This window comes from Budorcas taxicolor, chromosome 1 (genome assembly GCF_023091745.1).
Source record: "Budorcas taxicolor isolate Tak-1 chromosome 1, Takin1.1, whole genome shotgun sequence".
NCBI lineage: Eukaryota > Metazoa > Chordata > Mammalia > Artiodactyla > Bovidae > Budorcas > Budorcas taxicolor.
The window spans coordinates 19047163-19069136 of NC_068910.1; the positions used below are offsets into that span (position 1 = coordinate 19047163).

Consider the following 21974-nt stretch of genomic DNA (forward strand, 5'->3'; position numbering starts at 1 on the left):
ACACTCTTATTAGGTGAAACACTGACTGAAACCACCTGCCCTGGCCAGGCAAGACACTTGAATGAGTCACCTGCACGAGTTACCTTACAACAGGAGGTCTGGTAAGGGACTTGGAACTAACAAACGACCATAAACCCGAAGAAATCAGGAAAGGTCCAAAGGAGAGAGGAGACGCCAGTCCGTTTGTCTTACCAACCTTCCAGAGTCCTCCTGGCTGGAATCCATCTTGGCTGAGCAATGCATGGGCCACCCAGAAGGACTCTGAGTCAGAATGATTGGCCAGAGACAACCTGGGAACTAATCCCATCACCATAAAAGCTGAGGCTGCGAGTCACATGGCAGAGCAGTCCTCCTGGGTTCCCTTACCCTCCTGCTCTCCATCTAGGCGCCTCTTCCCAATAGTGTCTTGCTTTGTTAGCACGTGTGTTTCCTTGGACAATTCACTTCTGCTTGTGAGACAAGAGCACACTCTCAGGCCCTGGAAGGGGTCACTCTTCCTGCAACATTATCGTTCAAATCAACCTAGTTTCTGCTGGCCACAATTCAAAGGTCCACTCTGAATAAATGCTATTAGGAAAGACAACTGGATTTCAAAGTGATTTTAAACCTAAATGTAGTATTCAACTCAAAAAATGTCATACATCAATCTGCTTGCTTTCCATTATGGCACTCTAAATTACCTCCATGGTACCTCTGGGCTGTATCTCCATGCGAATGTTTAGTGTCCGGGTAAATGGCAGGGCAGAAATCACAAGGACACCTGGCTTCTGCCAGATGCCATTTGAAAAAGAAAATCATTATAATTCATTTGCCTTCAGTTTCTGCAGTGGCCATTCTTGTCTTCTTGGCCTCTACGGCCCCTTTCCAAGTCTTACTGGGTAGAATACCATTGAAGGCCATCCCTCCAGTGTTCTGATTCACCACATTGATTTCGTTACTCTGTTGGCACCAGTGATCAAACAATAAGATCAGAGCGAGCAGACCTACCGCATCATAGATGCTGTCATTCCTGTGAAAGTCTCCAGCCTTCCTTGGAAGAACGTGGATGTGAACATGCTGAAAAAGTAAGAGAAAGAATAAAATGTGATTATTTCCTCATATATCTTGAGACTTGACAGCGATGCTCTCTTGAAGTCCAATTACTCCACATTGGTCCCTGCTGGATTATTTTTCAGAGGAAGATGATTATCATCTCCACTAACCATATCTGAAATCTGCAGAGAGGAGAGAGGCAAAAAACAAGACAGGATATATGGTGGCATATATGAGAGTTGGAGGGAAATGCCAGTGTTTTAGGGGCTCTGTGGAATTATCCATAGTTGTCAGTCTCGGTTGTATTTAGCCAGTGCTTTGAAATGACAGCACGTCTTCAAAGGTGACCATGGCGTCTCTGAAACTGAAATAAGAACTGGCTAACAGAGAACCGCATAAGCACAGAGCAGATGAGTGAGAGTAGAAAGGACTATGAACCAAATTACAGAGCCAGGACTTCAGATAATAATCATATAATAGTAACGTAGATAGTTCTCACTTACTAGGTGTTGAATTACTGTAAGAAAGCACTGTGCTTGGCTTTCGTCTCATTTAATGATCTGAATAACCCCCTACAAAGTTCTACTTTGAACTCCATTTTACAGATGAGGGCATCTATACTCAGAGAGGTCAAGGGCCCACCGGAAGTGGTAGGGTCAGCGCAGGAAGCCCTCCAATCCGGCTCTTACTCCCACATTCTTCATCAGTACGTTAACACGGATTCTGTGAAGTTAATCTTTTAAACAGCCCATTTCTCTAGTATACTAAAGCACCCAGGTAATATACTTAGCAATGCTATTATGCAGAGATCATGAATCAAAGCGCACTGCATATCTAATTCAATATATCCTTCAAGGCTAACTTGCCATTTGAAAGTTTTATTTTCCAAATAGCCTCTATTGTACCTCAGCTGAAGTTAAACCTTATGCCTGCCCTTGAGCTATGTCCCCTCCTTCATTACAAACCAAGGGGAGGGATGCGAAAAGGAAAAGCCTAAATGCGGAGAGGCAGACAAAGAATCAGACCCAGTCTCTGATCCTACCCACCCCTTCTTGATTACAGCGATCAGGCTCCAAGCCTCCCAACAGCCTCTGGAGACTGTGAGATTAAGTGTCCCTGTGGCTTTGCTGCAGGAGGAGGAGAAAATGATATGCTATTAAAGCAGAGGCAGGGAGCAAGACCGTCCAAGGTGAATGAAGCAGAGAGGAGCTTCACAACAGCCTCTGAGCACATGGTCCCCGAAGAGTCACATGTTTTTCCCAGAATATTCTCCAGTTAATGAGAAAGCCATTTATGGATTCCTTAGCACCTGGGACGAGCACATGCCTAAGTCACCAAGACAAGGTGAGCAGTGGGAGACGGGGAGAAAAAACAACAGGGGGGAACCCTATCACTGACTATCCATGGAACCACATTCTTAGAAAGAACCAGTGCTGGATAAGCCCACACTGAAACTGATTGACGCACATGGGCTAGTTGACTTAATAGCAAGACTGGAAAAATGCCATAGTACATGGAAATAGCCTGTCCTTCATTCCGTCTTTACTTCCTAAGCCTGCAGCTACCCTTTCCATCTTCTTTCCTCTTTCCTTCCTTTTCTACTTCCCTCTTCCTGTCCTCCTTGCCTTCTTTCCTTCCTTTCTTCCATCCATCCACCCACCCACCATCTACCTTGGCCTATCTAATAATCAGGTATTCCAGACCAGTGTTCTGTTAGCCAAAGGGCCTAATGCAACCCCTGGAACTTCCGCTTACTAGCTTGTGTGGTCTTGCCTCATAAGTCCTGAATCTCAGTACCATTACAGATAATGGGGACTGCAACCATTTCAACTGCACAGAGTTGATAAGGGTATCAAATCAGCTAACCATGGCCTTAGCTTGCTGCTTAGTAGATAGGTAATACTCAATATTGGAGAAGGCAATGGCACCCCACTCCAGTACCCTTGCCTGGAAAATCCCATGGATGGAGGAGCCTGGTAGGCTGCAGTCCATGGGGTCGTGAAGAGTCGGACACGACTGAGCGACTTCACTTTCACTTTTCACTTTCATGCATTGGAGAAGGAAATGGCAACCCACTCCAGTGTTCTTGCCTGGAGAATCCCAGGGACGGGGGAGCCTGGTGGGCTGCCGTCTATGGGGTCGCACAGAGTCAGACACGACTGAAGTGACTTAGCAGCAGCAGCAACAATACTCAATACACATAACTGCAGTAGTATTACTCTTACTTTTTAGTTATGTTTATTATTTTTCTAACTGGCAGATAGAGTAGAAATTACATTCAGGGGGTGGTTCCCATACCAGAAGGGAATATACTTATGAAGCTTTTTGAATGGAACATGGTTAAAGTTATCCTGTTGCTAAAGCTTATTTCTATTGCTATGACTAGTGGTTTTCAAATCTGAGCATGTATCTGTGGCTTGGTGAAACACCAATCACTAGACCCTTAAATTTTGCATCTCTAACAAACTCCCAGTGATATCAATGTTGCTGGTCCAGGGCCATACCTTGAGAACCACTGGTTCAGACGATCCATCTGGTTCCTGACCTCCTCTCCTGAAAACATGCTAACGTGGGCATCAGAGTCCCTCACTACTTTGCCTGCCCTATTGCATTCCGGGAGTCATATTACTGAATGCTTGCCTGACTTCCTTCTCACTGGTCACCCTCTGGGCCTTGTCCTTAGGAATATGCCCATCTTCATTCACCAAGGACATATAGGTAGTTGTGAACTTACCTTAGGGAAACGTCCTGGGTCCAGGCCCACGCCACACCTCTGTTCCTTTACCTTGCTCTCCTGGGTTTAGTGTTCAAGGCTATCTCTATAGGCTCAGTTACCACTCAGTCCTGGAATGCCACTCTTGATGACTGGTAATCACTTTAAATTCACTGTGACACTGATGAAAGCAAACAGCTCACCATACAGGTGATTTACCCCAAGGGCATAGATCTCAACCCAGCCTGATGGCTTGACTCAAATTCTGAAGTGACAGATTGATCACAAGATCCTGACAACCCACTCAACTTCTCAGAAAAGGGAAATGATGATAAAGCCAGCTCAAAAGCTTGCTGTTGTGAAGGAACACCATTGCCATCACCTTCCAAGAGAACGACCTTCCGATAAAGCCCCCGCAAACAGCACATACAGGCATACTTTGACCTAATTTGTTCTTAAGTGAATTCATGTTGAGCTTTGGTGATCACAACTGACTTGTCTAAGTGCTAATAAAATCTCTCATTAAATGTTGCAGTATAAAAGCATTTTTAAAAATCTATGATGCACTACATACCAAAAAATTTTTCATGGTCAACTACAATTTCACAATGCTCACTAGTATACTGTCAGAGAAGATGCACCCAAAAGACACACGGTTAAATTCGTTCAATTAGCAATTCAGAAGCTTATTTAATTATGGAGATCTCTGTTCTTTATTCAGATAACATCTGTCTACATGTTTTAATACATTTATTCGTGCAAAGCATATTTAGAACCAGGTGTTATTCTAGAAACCAGGGATATAGTAATGAACAAGACAAAGTCACTGCCTCCTTAGAACTAGACTACAATGGGTGATGCAGAAAATAAACAAGTAAATAAATATACAACTTAATATCAGGGGGATATAAATGTCACGCAAAAAATGTAGTGTGCAGCGCTACAGAACTGGAACACTTCAACATTTGAAGTTTGTAGGAAGAGAAGTAGTAGGACCAAGACTATGGATCCAGCAAAGAATGAGGCCTGTCCAGAGAAGGCAAGTTCCAAAACTGATGAAAGGAGGAATTTCATGGAGAGTGTAATCAACAGAGTCAGCAATGTTGAAAGCCTATGTTGATTTCGATGAAACTGGTAAAACAGAAATTTAACTACAAAGCATGTAAGATGTTCAATAGCATCAGCCATTAGTGAAATGAAAATAAAACCACACTGAGATATCACTTAGTAGTCAACAGCATGGCAATATAAAAAAAAGAGAAAATAACAAGTATGTATGAGACTGTGGACAATTAGAACATCCATGGGCTGTTTTGGGGACTGTGAAATGACGCCACTGTTTTGGAAAATAGTTTGGCACTTCCTCAAAAAGTTAACTTGGGCAAACTCCAGGAATAGTGAAGGACAGGTAAGCCTGGCGTGCTGAAGTCGGTGAGGTCACAAAGAGTAGGACACGACTTAGCAAATGAACAACAACAAAAAGTTAAACATAGAGTGGCCATATGATTCAGGATTCTACTCCTAAGTACCTACCCCAAAGATCTGAAAACATGTCCACAGGAAAACTTGTACATGAATGTTTATAGTAGTATTATTCATAATAGCCAAACAGGGAAAAGAACCCAAGTGTCCATCAAGTAGTGAATGTATAAACGAAATGTGGTATAGCCAGACAGTGAAATATGATTTGGCCATAAAGAGGAATGAAGTACCACTACAGGAAAGAATTCTCTAAGTGAGTTATGCTAAGTGAAAGAAGCTAGACACAAAAGGCCAGATAGTGTATCATTGTGTTTATATGAAATGTCCAAAACAGGCAAATTTGCAGAGAGAGAAAAAAAATTAGCAGCTGTCAGTGGGAATAGGGAGTGACTGCTAACAGACATGTCGTTTGTTTTGGGGAAGATGAGTTTATTCTGAAATTATATAGTCGTGATGGTTGCACAACTTTGTGAACATACTAGAAAAACACAAAACTGTACAGAGTGAATTTTATTCCCATTAAGTTGTTATTTAAAAAAACTGAAGTGGGTTTAAGAGAGAGTAGAAGGTGAAGAAAAGGAGATAAAGAAGCACGGATGACTTTTCTAAGGAAAAGGAGTTTTGCAAAGAAATCAGTGGCAGTGGATGTAGAGGAGGAAGGAAATACAGGTTTAAGTTTCCTGAATCTTTAAGTCTCTACAATTATTATGATTATCCTTAGTAGTAGTAATTTCTTGGTTAATATTTATTGAAAGAAAACTACATACCAGTCCCTGGGTTGATTCACATCATTACTTCAATTAATCCTTACAATGCTGCCCAGAGGTTGTTAATAAATGCATCATCATTCCCAAGAGACAAAGTAGGCCAAAGAGGTTAAGCAAGGAGGTCAACCCCCTGCAGGGAGTGACCAGTAGCTGATATCTGACTCTGAGTCTGTCATCAGAGGCCAGAACATTTGCTCTTACCACAAGTGACACCATATCTCAGGAGGCCACTCTCCTCTCCCGATTCCAAATATAAGGACCCCTCTTCAACATGGGCTCTTGATGCCTCTGCCTGCTCTGACTTCTCAGTCATGTCTTTGATCACACCTCTAAGATCTCTCAGACTTGCATCCCCTGGGGGATGGAATCTACCTTTGCCCTGAGACTTCAGATCACTTAAAGCAAGGGTGTTACATCTTAAATTCCACTTCCACCTTGCTTCTTCCTAGTTCAAAGCCATGCCAGGTATAATACAGATTAGCCAAGTTGGTCAATATCAAGTCTTTTGCCCCTAATCTATTAACTGTATATAGTTTGCACCAAGCAGTAGACCCACCCTTTCCTGGCTCATCTGCTTGAGAAAATTTTAGTTTTAAAAGCCCTTTTTCTTATCTTTTCCTCCAAATGTAGGCTCTCTCGGATCATTAATACCTTAACAACATTTTTATAGGTCCTGCCTCTTTCGTACAACCTGTGTGTTTCTTTCCATGCCTTTGAATGCATCTAGTTTACCCCATACTCACCTGAGGATGGTTAGTGTAGTCACATGGATGCATTTTGTCCTTTTCAGAATACATTCTAATTTGGTTATAAAGGATAAAATCATGGTGGGGGAGAGGGCAGGCAAGACTAGAGTAGAGACAGAGAGATACCCTGCTTCATAACTGGAGACCAGCAACCTCCACCAATTGCCCCAGTGTGAACACCTCTCCCTCAGATCAATGAATAGTCACAGAAGGCAAGTCTGATTCTAAAGAATCAAAGCGAAAACCGCTGTGGGAGGCAGACTGTGGGCCCTTCAGAATCCTAATCCCAGGACCGGTGAATATACTAAGTTGTATAGCAAAGGAGAATTACGGATGCAGAAGGATTAGCATTGCAACCAGCTGATCTTAAAACAGGGAGAGTATGAATGGCCCTGAATTATCCATCTCTACCCTGTGTAATGAACAAACTAGGAGACAGCAGAGGATAGGGGAGCGTGGCAGGCTACAGTCCCTGGGGTTACAAAGAGTCAGAGGTGAGTTAGTGACTGAACAACAGCCCAGTGTAATCACAGGGGTCCTTAAAATCGGAAGAAGGTGAACATCACCAAAATTTAAAACTTTGTGCTTCAAAGGATACAGTTAAGACAGTGAAAAGGTAAACATGGAATGAGAGAAAAAAAATTTCTGCAAATCATCCATCTGATAAGAGACTTCTATCTACAACATGTACATACCTGCTCCAACTCAGAAGACACAAATCCCAACTATAAAGAATGAGCAAAGGATGAATAGGCATTTATCCAAAGAAGACACATTAAAATGGTCAATAAGCAGAGGACCAGAATGTGAAGGCTATCCCTTCAAAACTGCCTTCCTCCCTTCTCCCTTTTTCCTTTGTTTCCCCCTTGGAGGGGGGAAAGAGGCAGATAAGACTGCTTAAAATCAGCAGAAATCAGGTTTCCCAACATGAAACATACTATTGGTTAAGGGTGATATAGTTTGTTGTCCAAAGGGGAGCTTCTGAGACTGAAAGGGTCATTGTTCATCACTGCACTGGCCTGTTTATAGCTACAGATGGGCCCCGATTTTCGATGGTTCTACTTACAATTCTCTAACTTTAAGATGGTGTGAGTACAATAAGCATTCAGTAGAAACCACATTCTGATCTTTCCCTGGGCTAGCAGTCAATATGTGGTTCCATATTCTCTCGTGACGCTAGGCAGCGGCGTACACCACAGCTCCCGGTCAGCTACGCGATCACAGGGGGAAACTAGAGGTACAGACACTGGCAACCATCTGTACTAGACAGCCATTGTGGTTTTCACTTTCAGTGTAGCATTCAATAGGATTCATGAGCTATTTCACACTTGGTTATAAAATAGGCTTTATGTTAGATGATTCTTCCCAACTGTAGTTGAATGTAAGTGTTCCGAGCATATTTAAGGTAGGCTGGCTAAGCTATGATATTCTGGAGGGGTGTAGTAAATGTATTTTCACCTTAAGGATATTTTCAACTTGCAATGGGTTTTTTGGGGGGTGTAACCATGTCATAAGTCACACAAGATATGCACAGGTCTAAAGTCAGACTTCTTCAAATAAACCAGGGCATACACTCACCCAGATACTAGTTGCTTATGTGGGAAGGAGGAGAGCATAATTAAATTGGGATCTGATATCCTCTCAACCTGGCTTAGGGGCTTCCCAGGTGGTGCTAGTGGTAAAGAACCCACTTGCAATGCAGGAGACCCAGGTTCAATCCCTGGATCTAGAAGATCCCCTGGAGAAGGGAATGAACCAGTATTCGTGCCTGGGAAATCCCATGGACGGTCTGGTGGGCTACAGTGCACAGGGTTGTAGAGTCAGACACGACTGAGAGACTAAAACACTAAGATGCACGCTACTGGGCTTAGAATCCCAGACCCACCACCTTGACCAGTTTGGTGACCTTTGACAGTTTACCCGCTCTCTGTAAGCCTTAGTTTCCTCATCTAGCACAAGGGAGACAGTAAGAGTTCCTTCATCTTAATTTTTTGATGAGGATATGGTAATGCATATATAGAACTATGCACAGTTGCTTATTCAGAATAGTGGGTGATGCATTTATTTTCTGTGCTACTGTCAGTGAGGAAGAAAACTTTCTTCCACCCTTCTAGGTTCTTCTGACGGGTCTAAGAATTAACTGGACATAAGACAGATAGATCAATAGAAGAAAATTAAATGTAATATTGTACCTATGGGAACCCCAGATATACGAGAGGCTCAGCAACAGAAAAGTAAAACGAGGTACATGTGCTATCATGAGCTAAGGAATGGGATCAAGAATTTCAAGGACAGGAGGGTCAACCACAGGATAATAATAAGAAGAGCAAAATTTGCTAATTAGATGTCTTCCTTGCCATCTAGAGTGGGCATTTAGATAAAACTTATCTCTGGTAATAAATTTTTTTCTGGGAAAAGTCCCCAAATGAAATTCTTCTAGGTAGTTAAAGGAGGGGAAGTGGTCTCTCGAGCCCATGAGGTCTCCACTGCCTTTATATCAAAATAATCCACTTGCCAAGGTGCACATCTTGGGGAGATCTGTGCTGAATGCTTACAGTACGTAGATTATACACGTAAGCCTTTGAGACAGTAAGTGGTTCTATTTGATGAAAAGAGGATGTTCTGCCCTTTGGAAGTCATGGAGAGGTGAGAGGTAGGAGGTTAGACGCCAAGAATCTATAGTAATTTGAGACTTAGAACCTCCTGGAGGAAGCCAGAGGAGTACTAGAGGCAAGATAATAGGGAGGGAGCCTCTGTTAATGCATCGTGCCCAGATGCTTCCCTTCACGTGGCAGTGACTCGTCCACCACTCTCCCCTTTAATTCACTTAGTAAAGGAAAAGGGGAGAAGCCACTTGAAATTTAATTGTCTCTCGCTGTTCCTGTTTGGGTCTATTATGCAAACAGTAGGGAGATTTTTCATTTCGTTCTGTTTACTGGAGTAGGGTTAAACTGAAAAAAAAAAAAAAAAAAGGAGGACCAGTCCTTTCAGCACCTGCTTTCTTAATTGTCAGTGGTTTCCTTGCTCCCCAAGGTGAGTGGTTTTTAAACAAAGCAGATACATTCTCATAAGTGACACTGCCGTCTTATAAACATATAGTTACAGCAGGAGAGGGGACGGAACCATGCCAATAGGTCCCATTTCCTGCTCAAGGTCAGTGGCCCATATGTCACTCATCTTTTCTTTTCCTTCTCACTTGCAATCAGTGCTTCTTTCGCTTTACAAAGACAAATGATAGAAAAGCTGTTTTCTTTCCCTATGTTCTGTTTTGAATTTGTGAGCAGTGGGTAAGGAAGTTGATCTACTTTTTATCTGTCCTATTTGTTCTAGATTTCAGAGGAGGAAAGTCTTAAAACAAAGAAAACAAACTTCTCCTGGGTTTACCCACTGCCTGTTGCAACATCTCAAGTGATCCAGCTCTTTTTGATAAAGATAAAGCTAGTCTTGCTTGCAGTGTGGAAGATGGGGGAAATTGATTGGCAAAATAGATGCACTGACACTAGCTCATGTTTGTTCAGTTCTCTGGGCTTCTCTTCTCGTGGAGGAGGGACTGAAGAAGAGCCTGCCAATTATTTCCACCTCGTGAGCTTAAAAGCTAAAGGAAAAGCCACATACCCAGGTTTTCAGAGTTCAGTGACCCTCTCTACAGCATCAGATTTCATCAGCTGGCTTTATTTGACTTGAAAAAAACCTTAATTTGTAAAAAAAAAAAAAAAATTTGAAATTTAAAGTTATCTGGTCAGGAGAAGCTCCTTTAAACTCTCATTGTAGTTTGGAGCCATGCATCACCAAAGGCAGGTGCTCAGATGATGTACTGCTCCCGTACATCATTGGAGCGCCATCCCTCTCATGATATATTATTACAGCTCACGATTGGAACACCGCCAGTGATGTATGGCTGAAAAACACAATCGTTAAGCCACGAGACTCCACAGGGTCTCGACAAACTCAGGGTTTTATTATTATTATTATTATTTTGAAACTGGACTTGTTCTTTATCTTTTACTTTTTCTTCAAATTTCTCAACTTGACTGGGACAACTGGGGCACCTGGAACACCGTGCATTTTCTCCATTTCATGACAGGCCCAGCAACTGCATATGCTACAGGAAGGAGCCTGCCAACGCAAGGACCAGAGCCCATCACCGTGCCCACGCCTTTGGACAGACAACTATTTCTACTCCTGAGTTGACAGTGTCAAGGTGTCTGCAAGGCCCTTGAGCAGAAGCACTTCCAGGGACATTTATTTTGGAACTAAGGAGCTGGTGGTGTTTTCATGCTGACCTTAAGCTTAGCAGTAGAAGGTGAGGCCTCCCCAAACAGAGTAGAGAAGAATCCAGCCAGGAAGAAAACACAAGGGTTTTCTTTGGGGTTGGTGATGTCTTGGAATGGAATCTTCTTAGCAAAGGTCCTTGCAGAACCAAGCCTTCTGACTGAGAGAAGAAGCAGGTTGCCTAAAATATTCTCAAAACTACTATTGTATAATACAGTAATAATAAAATTTACTGAATCTTTGGAATATGCCAGCATTAGTCTATATACTTTATCAATATATTTCATATAATCCACAATAACCTTATGCATTTTCTTCCCTGGTGGCTCAGACAGTAAAGAATCAGCCTGCCAATGCAGGAGACCCAAGTTTGATCCCTGGGTTGGGAAGATCCCCTGGAGGAGGAAATAGCTACCCATTCCAGTATTCTTGCTCAGGAAATCCCATGGACTATAGCCCACCAGGCTCCTCTCTCCATGGGGTTGCAAAGAGTTGGACATGACCGAAGCAACTCAGTACACACACACAACATTATGCATTAGAATACTGGCTTTATCTCCACTAGAAAGATGAGGCAAAAGGGAGGAAGTTATAGATAAAGAAATGGAGGCCTTGGGAGGCAGAGTGGATGGATTTTCTCAACTCCCAAGTCCAAGGACAACGTTCTCTGTTGGCACTGTGGTATAGTGACACAGCCCAGCAGAAGGCATCACCCTGCCACCCCCAATACTACTCATTCTCAGGCTTCTGAGAACGAATGTGAGGAGGTCCATGAGAGACTAGTTCTCTTACATATTTGAGGTCAATCTTGTAAAACATTCCATGTTATCTTTTGTCTCATGACTGATTTTCAAAGTGGCATAATAGCTTCAAATTCTTAAAACTATTTAACAAAAAGAAAGTAGGACTTGTAACTATTACTCTTAAAAAAGTTGACCAATTCACCCAAGATCTGCAAAACCATGATGTTCTTCAAATCAGGTCATTTCTACAACATTGGGTTATGCTCCTGCAACAAGGCAGGTGGAATCCCAGGTAGACCCTTCCAGGGGTAAGAATCTTCCTGTTGACCCACACTATTCTTGCCTGAAGAATTTCACGGACAGAGGAGCCTGGGGGGCTACAGTTCATGGGGTTGCTAAGAGTCAGACATGACTGAAAGCGACTTAGCACAAACGCATGTTGACACACAGGCAGGAGGTCAGAGGTTCTCTGTGAAACTGATTCTGTTTGCTGTTTTGCAGGGAAGCACCTTAATGAGGTTTCCAGCAAAACAACTTTCAAGAGATACAAGAATATTTCAGGATTTGTCATCCTTGTATTTTATGAGCTACCGTTGTAGCTGTTGTATTTACATATTCTTGGTAGAAAAAATTAGAAATTGGTCTTCCCTCCATGTGGAATTCCTTTCTCTCCTATCTTCCTCCCGCTTTTTAAGGGCCAGTTCAGATGCCACCTCTTCTGGGTGACGTTCAGACTCTCCAGGGCTCCTGTGATTCTTTGTATCAACCTCAGTAACTGCTTTCAGCACAAAATATGCACAATTATAGTTCTCTCTGTTTCATTGGTCTGGACCTCTACGTGAGTCTTTACCACACTTTCCTTCTGATTATTTATTTCCCTCTCCTCCCATATTCCTAGCTTTGGGAATACATTATGGAATTGTTGGAAGGATAAGGATATGAGCAGCTGGGTGGACAAATGAATGGATAGATGCATGGATGGATGGACAGATAGGTGGGTAGAGAGATGACTGTATTCTTAATCTGTTCACTTGCTTTAAAAGAAAGAAAGAAGGGGGGAAAAAAGTAACCTTATACACTCAGATTCTCTTCACCATGCTGGTCCTCTTCCTCTGCTTAGGAGTTCCTGCACATGTAAGACTGTGGTCTACACAGAGCCATTCTGATTGCATGGCACATGCCTTTCTTCCCCATGGAAAAGTTTCTTTTTATCAAAATGTAAGTTTGAAGACCTTATCTTCCCAACTTCCTTTTAAAAAACTGCTCAAATATGCTTGAGTGTCTGAAGCAAATAGCTTATCCTGGAAACAATCAGGACCCAGCTGACTGTCAAGAGGACAGATTCTTTGTTCAGCATTAACTGTGATAATAATCATTGTGACTCTCTCTCAAGAGAGAAGCAGAAACCCACCCTTTCTTTGGATACCTTCTGACCTTCACAAATTAATTCTAGGATGCATTATTAGCTAGCAAGCGTACCTAGAATATGCACTTTCTATTTACACACCGTATCAGACCATTCATCTGCAGAGCTGTTCCCTCTGGGTGCCTTTCTGTCAGGTACACAATAAAGGATTTGGATGCAAATGAAAGACTGATGGCATTTTTCCTTGTCTTACTCATTTCATGACAAATGCACATTGCTTTACTCTTTGCTGTACACATAATTACAGTTCTTTAATTTATGTTTCAATAAAATGTATAATAATAAACGTTTACTGCTCCACGAATAAACATTCAAATGAAGCCTCTAATGGAGGTTACATGTTTTGAAGCAGTTCTGCGGCTCTCCAGAATCTCGCCCTCTACTTAATGAGCATCATTTCCATAATCTGTGCATTATTGCTTAAGCCTCCCTTTAGGAATATTTCACAAAGCCAAAATTTTTATGAAATATTATCCATCCAAAGGGGGGAAAATGTGAAGGGGATTAGCAACTTGTCCTGTTAAAGGGACAGGACAAGCTTTCATGTCCCTCCAGAGATACTGACACGGTCATTATGGAGATGGTGCTTCCTCATTATCTCACTAGGCAAGTGTATCACTGGTATAGTTTTTGCCTTTAATATTTGGTTTAAATAAAAGGAATGAGAAATTCAGAAAGGTCAGTCATGAAGGGCAAGCTTGTGCTAGTGCCTTTTCCACTGCTAAGAAAGGGACCAGCAAGTCGACCTGTACATTGAGGGAAGGCTAGGATACCACTCAGTGGCTGCAGCCATGAAATTAAAAGATCCTTGCTCCTTGGAAGACAAACTATGACAAACCTAGACAGCCTATTAAAAAGCAGAGACATTGCTTTGCTGACAAAGGTCCATAGAGTCAAACCTATGGTTTTTCCAGTGGTCATGTATGGATGTGACAGTTGGACCAGAAAGAGGCTGAGCACCAAAGAACTGATGCTTTCAAATTGTGGTGCTGTTGAAGACTCTTGAGAGTTCCTTGGGTGGCAAGGATCAAACCAGCCAAACTTACAAGAAATATACCCTGAATACTCATTGGAAGGACTGATGCTGAAGCTCCAATAATTTTGCCACCTGTTGCGAAGAGCTGACTCATTGGAAGAGACCCTGATGCTGGGAAAGATTGAGGGCAGGAGGAGAAGGCGGCGACAGAGGATGAGATGGTTGGATGGTATCACCGACGCAATAGACATGAGTTTGAGCAAATTTCAGGAGATAGTAAAGGACAGGGAAACCTGGCATGCTGCGGTTCATGGGGTCACTAAGGGTCAGATATGACTTAGTGACTGAACGATAACAAAAAAACAACAGCAGGATACCAGAGACTGGACATTTCTGAATATGGAAACAGTCCCAGGACTTGAATATCAAATGGTCACGCTGAAGTAACCGAATCCAGACAAGATCGCAGGTTGGGCTTCAAGTTGATGGTGTCACACATTACTATCAGTGTGAGTTATTATTTAGGAAAATGACAATATAACTTAATGGTGTTATCATTTCAAGTGGTAAAAAATTCAAATGATTTTTGTGAACTCTTCTTAAAAGCAGGTGCTTTAAAAAACCACCAAAGCGTAACGATGGATCTATTTATTGGTTCTTTGTCCAAAAGTTAAGACTGGTTTGTTTAGGAGAAAAAAAGTTACCAGGAAAAATCAAGAAACAAAGATCCTTGGTAGTGTGCTAAGGTCCAGATACTGGGCCTCTCCTGAGAGGTGATGAAATGTGTTTAAGCAACAACTGTCACTTCAGGACATATTAGCCTGCTTTGGGAGGTCAGGACAATTTATTTAAACTTAGGAGACACTCATTTACATGCTTCAGATAGCTTTTGAATAACTATTGCATCATGAGACTGTGTTGTTATTTGCAGTAGGAACTACAGCAAGAAACTAAAAGTTCCTAAAAGGAGATGTACCCTCTCCTAAGATTTTATCTTTTGTTCTAAGCTCCTTTGCTATATGCTCCTTTCACTGTTACTGCAAAATTTTTCCAATGAACATTATCTTTCCTTCGCACGAGTAAAATTCAACTTTTCCACCCCTTCGATACAGCTATTTTCACATAAGACTTCAACGAAATAAGACATTTGGCATAAATAGAATTTAGCGTGATCCAAATTTTATCATATTTCTCCCTTGGATTGCTTTTTTTGTTATTCACATCCTGCTTTTCTCTTGATCCATATGCTGTCTTGTTCTCTAATGCTCCTGAATTAGAAAGAATTAGGCAGAACCATCTTTTAGAGCATGACATTTTCCTCCTCACTCAAGTGAGCAGGTATTTATTTCGGAGTCATGCTTTAGAAGTGACATCCTCTTTGAGGATGGAGTAAATCTCAGCCTACAGAACTGCTAAGGGGAGCTGCTACTTCTTGAAAGGGTTCTACCCAGATATGCTACAGAGAGCATTAACTTCATAAATGAGATTCTTTTCAAAGTAGTCATTGTAAAATATACCAGGAAAACCGCCTCCACCCAACTCCCTGCAACCCGTGAGCATGGACTTGATAGCTCAAGACAGGATGAATGACTCCGATTAGGCCAATGATCCCTAGTTTTATAGGGCCCTCCTAAATCACATCTCAGTTTGGGTTTAGAAGGAATGCTGCTGGGAGCATCCAGAGGGCTGCATATCATCTCAGCCTGGCTCTCACACATGGAGCCAGGGAGATTTGTGGGACCCTGTCTGGTAGCTTGGAGGTACAAGCGATGAATACTACCAAAGCAATAATAATAAAAAAGGAAATAGGCAGTGGGGAAGCCCTGGAACCATCCCTCATTTTTCTCCTAATGTACTTTACTGTTCAATGAGACAGAATGATTCCACAGACAGAGCCCTGAAATTAGATAATATGGGACACTGATAATGTTTCTTTTTCTGAATGATTTCGGTGACTGAGGCCTGCTGTTGACTGAACTTCTTTAATTCTTTCATCCAGAATGGAACACTTGCTAACTGCAGTCTCCCCGGTTCACATTCAGGGAAGACACGCTGCCTCATGTGTGAATCCTCCTTTACAGTCTGAATCCTCCTTTACAGAAGGAATTGCAGTAGAATTTTAAGAACATCTTAAATTTGCCGGGACTCTGGCCACAGACCCAGGATTTATAGTGATGGAGACTTTTTAGGAACATTTAGCACGAATGCTCCCTCATGGCACAGGTCAGGACTGCCTGTGTAGGAGGTGAGGTCAGAGGAAGTGTTTATGATGACTTTCCTGTGCCTCTTAACCTTTGGAATTAATTTTTGGTCAAGAGGACCATTCAATGGCTGATTGTGTGTTACTGTACAAAAATGAAAACGTTTCTTTGCATTGGTTTAGGACACTGTCTGGCCCTGGTTACTGCCCACACTGGCTTCATTCATGAAGGTGATTAACCAACAATCCATCTCTTAAAATGAGTTGCATGAGCAGGCCATGCAAGGCTCAAGGATGTGAAAGTTGGGGGTCATATTCTAAGGAACATCATACATACACCATCAAGAAGTCTAGACAGAGAGCACCACAGGTTACACTGAATGAATGAGAAGTCCCACATACAGTGCATGTTGTCAAGTGCTGACAACGGACACACAGCCACCCAGTCTAGAGCACAGCAGGCATAGCATTCACTTTAAACCAAGTGCTGGGGGATGTAAAGTCTATGACAGGCTCCAAATCCTGTTTCACGGGATCACAGTGTAGAGATTCTGCAGCTAGACCACCTGAGCTTAACGCCTGGTCCCGGTTATTACAAGCTGTGGGAAGTCACCCACCTCAGAGCCTCAGATTCCTCCTCTATAAGATGAACCTGCCCCATGGGGTGGCTGAGAGGACTGAATGGGTCAGTCCTGCAAAGTGCTTAGACTCATCTCCTGCTTGGAGCCGAGTCAGCATCAACATCAGGGTCTGCAGCTATCACTGCTGTTGCCGCTGCAGCCCCCACCTCTACTACAGCTGCCTTCTCACCAAAAACGCTAAATTTTAAAATAAAAATTTAAATAAATACTCATGAAACAAGTCATCTTGCAACTTTCTTTTAAGGAGTTCAACCCATTATTTAAAAAATGTATTCACTTGAATCCTAACCTGGAAGGCAAACAGAAGTATTCCTAGAAACACATTCGAGACCCCTGCACACCCATATCCTGGCTCCTAGCAGCGCTGGGGCTCCCATAAAGCACCACGCGAAAATCTTTGCTTTCAACCCCCTGGGGAAGGAGACTGAATGCAGAGACCTGGGGGCCCCTCCCTTAGGGATACAAAGCCTCAGGCAGTGGAGCTTGACCGTTAAGACAACCAAGTTCCAAGGTCGCATGACCTAGGACGACATTCCCACTCTCACCGTCACCGTCTGAGTGACACAGGGGGATACCTGTAAGCCTTGGGTTCCACACATATAAAATGCAGATAATAGCGTACCTCCTTCAAAGGGCTGCGGAGAGGATGAGATAATGCACAAAGAGCCCTCAGCCCAGCTCCCGTCGCCATAAGGAAACGCACAGCCAATCGGAGCGGCTTTTCTGGTTATTGTCACTTACACCTCTGTTCCACTCTTACCTCCTGCTGTAAGCTTGTGTGCCCCTAAAATTCACATGCTGAAACCCTAACCCCTCATATAACTGTATTGGGAAGTAGAGCCTTTGAGAGGTAATTAGGTCAGGAGAGTGGAGCCCTCGTGAATAGGATCAGGGATCTTACAAAAGACACAAGCAAGTTTGTCCGCACATGTAAGGACACAAGAAGGGTGTCATCTGCACACCAGGAAGCAGGCTCCCACCAGACACCAGCTTTGCGGGGGCCTCTATCATAGACTTCCCAGCTTCCACAACCTTGGAACATGCTGTTGTTTAAGGCACCCAGCCAGCCAATGGTGTCCTGTTACAGTACTCTGAACTAAGGCACCTCCCTGACAAATACTCCCCTCATTCCTTCATACAAGAGAGTCCCCTATCATAACATAGTCTCCATGACACAATCCCCTTTCCCTTCTTGTAATTACAGGCTGCATTTGTTTACTTCTAAAGTTTTCTGACATATTCATAGTGGTGACTCCAGACCTGAAGTGATGCGTGGCACACAGAGGACACTCAGTAGACAAGCATAGAATGAACCAATGAAGGAGGAGGAGGAACAGAAAGGAGGCGTTCCTGCTCAGCATTCAAGACATCACAGGAATGAATCTCTTCACCTCTTGGACTTGAAACCAGGGGGTGCAGTTCTTCGTAGAAATAGCAGAAATAAATGTGATGGCATGCACTTACTTTTGTGTATCCAGTAGGAAAAGATGATTGTGTTCAAACTCAACTACGCTTAACGGTGCTCTCTGCGGAGAAGAGTGGGCAGCGGGGAAATCAAACTAACTTAGAGGTTTGCCAAAATCAGAGTCCAGTCAAAATAGCAAGGACACAGAACACCAGTGTTCCCAGCAGCCTCTCACCCTTTCCTTCTCCTGAAAATTGCAGGAGACAGATAGAGACCTCTCTCTCTCTCCCCCTCGGTCTCTGTCTGTTTCGCTTATACTTGGCTTCATCGTATCCAAGCAAAAGGGCACCTGTGATGTCACATATTTTATTTTGTCCTAAAATTTTGTCTAGCTGCCTGTTGTGGGTTCTGCGTGTACCATTAAAGTTGGGAATCTTCACTGGCTTTATGTCTACTTTGAGAATCTGTGATGTATTAGGATTCAAAACATGCTATCAGACACTGGAAAAAGCACATGAAACCCAGAGCAGCAGGGCAGCCACCAGGCTATCATGAGGCCCATGAGAGGTGGGTTCTGCTGCAGGGGCTGCAGGAGACCCAGGAGATGAAGGCACATGGCCCCATCAGATCCTGTGTGGGCAGATGCCCCCAGTCTTTCCTGACAACAATCTCACACACATGGTTTGTTAAGGTGAGAAGGGCGGTAACACAGAGAGGACAGGTGATCTGGGAAGGGTTCGGAATGGGGAATCTGATCATGTGTGGAAAGTCGTGTTACCTTCGAGGGGCCCTTACTCTTGAAAATGACTCTCTTCCCTCAACTGCCTGGCCCCATACCATGGTCAATGAATCATCCTAAGATCCTAGGGTCTGGACTCTTCTCATGACCTCAAAGTGGCCTCAGAAACTAGGGATGATGGGTTCTGGAGAAATGACTTGGCATCGCCACCATCAGGCAGGCTGTAGGCCCTGACAGAGGGTCTCCAGTTGTCCTGTTTAAGCCTCTATTTTGCCTCTGGTAGCCCCAATCCCCCCATCTTGCTCTCCCGGCTTCAGACTCCATGCTGTACACCCATATTTATCAATAGAGTCTCAGCCTGAATCTTTTATACATGGCCCTTCCTACAGGGGGCCTCTTAGTTCTCAGGCAAACCCGATCCCAGACCCCACCTTTTCAGAGATCTGTAGAACCTGTAGCCTGTGCCTCTTGCAGGAACCATCTTCTTCCCAACACTCCCGTGCCTTAATTTGACTCTCTAAAGCCGGCTTGAAGCCACATCTCATTTCCACATCCTAACATGTCTATGGATGTTCTCTATCAAATTGTTGGCTAAAAATTCCACCACAAATAGGGACGGTCAAAGAAATCTCATTTACAAAACAGAAATAAAGGCTTTCCCTTGAGCAAAACAAAATAGCCACTCGCCTTTTCCCAGGTGGCCTCAGGAGCACATTCCTGCAGCGGACGTCTTCCTTTTCTCCCCTTCAGCAACTCAGCTCTCTGCTAGGATTCTAGCTAAGCAGTTCCACCTGAGAGATTATGATAGTTGAACTGGTTTCAACCAGAAAGCTAAGCCCCACTACTCTGAGCACAGACCTGCTCTCCTATTTCACTAGTAGGAAGAAAAACCAAGGCATTGCAATAAATCTGTGGGTGTACACTGATCACACAGCTTTGCTCAGCTTTACTCCTGGCATCCCACACACATAGATGATACAGGTAACAAAGCGGAACATGGGGATCAGAGGGAGGCAAGGAGAAGGCTGACAAGCACCAAGAATTTTCAGGTTGACAGAAGTCAACGATTTTCTTTTTTAAGCTTGGGATGAAAGGGAGATTAGGCCAGCTGGATAGAGAGTGGACAAAGAACTATGTTCCACCACAAGTAAATCAGTATGGAAATTGGAGGAGGACTTCTATCTCAGGGATGGAAGAGGAAGGAGACCACTCACACCTACTTTATTTGAAATGCCCTTGTCCTCCCAGCCCTTCTCTACAGTGAGTATGAGAAGAGGGGCCCTTGGGAACTGAGGAATGGAATATTTCCTGCCAGAGCAGTGAGCAGGGATGTCACAGTCTTCAGGGATTCCAGCCCTCCCATGTGGGTTCCTGAGCCCTAAGGGCAGGGGAAGAATACCTGTGATCTAACAGCCATCACGTTGTTTAGCCACTCCCTACAGGGAGGCCCAGGGGAGCTCAGGGTGTTTAAAAACACAGGATACTGGCCCTAGGATAGCTGACACGCATATGAAAGAAAAGATTTCAGGAGCCCGGACTCTTGTACCTTCCCATATATAGGAAAGTACTAAATTCTTGAACTTGGTATATCTGGTTTTCTTTAATCCTGTTCAGTTCCATTCAGTTGCTCAGTCATGTCCGACTCTTTGCGACCTCATGGACTGTAGCACACCAGGTTTCCCTGTCCAGCACCAACTCCCGGAGCTTGCTCAAACTCATGTCCATCAAGTCAGTGATGCCATCCAACCATCTTAGCAATAATCTTTTGATATTCAAACTACCAGCCGTTTGTGGCAAAATTTCTCTACAAGCTGGTTCCTCCTCTAGCATCCTCAGAGCAGTTTTCTCAGGGTTACTTAAGATGCTGTCTCCTGGGCTTGAAGTTCTAAATACTCTCACCAAAGAAAACATAACTCTTTAGGTTATGTCTATTTTTTAAGTCAATGCCCCTTATATCCACATGTCCACCCCTCCCCTTATGGTTCCTAACCGCTGGCAATCAATAATCTGTTCTCTAACAGTATAATTTTGTCATTTTAAGAATGCTATATTGGAACCATACTTTATTTGACCTGTTGACGTTGGCTTTTTTCACTTAGTATGTGAATGCCCTTGAGAGCCAAGCTGTTGCCTATACCAACAGCTCACGCTTTTTCGTTGCGTGCAGTGCATCCAAGGTAAAGGTGTGGCATATTGTGTTAAACCATTCACCCATGGAAGGACTCTCTGGTGTGTCCCGTTTGGGGCTACTCCAAATCCTCTACTAGGAATACTCATGTAGCGATACATGTGTTTGTGTGCACTTACATTTTTATTCTCTGGATAAATGCCCAGGAGTAAAACGAACGGGTCTTATGGCTCACATTTGTTTTTTTAAGAAGCTACAAACTATCTCTCAGACTGAGAGTAGCATATTTTTTTTTTATCCCCACCAGAGAGATTCAGTTTCTCTACAACTTCACCAGCACCTGGTGTTGTCACTTTATTGTACATGTTCTAATCTGTGTGCAGTGATATCGCATGTAGTTTTGCTTTGCATTCCCCCAAGACCTAGTGATGCTGAGCATCTTTTCATAAGCTCATCTGCCATCATGTGTCCACAGCAGGGAAATGTTTCCTTAGACCTTTTGTCTATTTTCTAATTGGATTTTTCATGTTTTTCTACTATAGTTGTGGGAGTTCTTTTAATATTGTAGATAGGAATTCCTTATTGGTAACTTTTTAAATTTCAGGACTCCTTCCTTGGTCCCTGGAGCTAACCTCTTCTTTCTCTAATGTCCTTAGAGAAGTTTTACTCAGGATCTTTATTGCTGTCTACACTGACTCTTCAAG

General features: G+C 43.2%; 1 protein-coding gene across 7 annotated transcripts in view; it reads right to left on the bottom strand.

Moving 5' to 3' along the window:
* The window catches only part of FHIT (fragile histidine triad diadenosine triphosphatase), a 1562042-nt gene that overhangs the window by 215509 nt on the left and 1324559 nt on the right, over positions 1-21974 (bottom strand). For all 7 annotated transcript variants that reach the window (XM_052643387.1, XM_052643354.1, XM_052643365.1 and 4 more), the window contains one exon: positions 988-1056. In XM_052643387.1, the coding sequence (XP_052499347.1) occupies positions 988-1056 (69 nt within the window). The remainder of the gene's footprint in view (positions 1-987; positions 1057-21974) is intronic.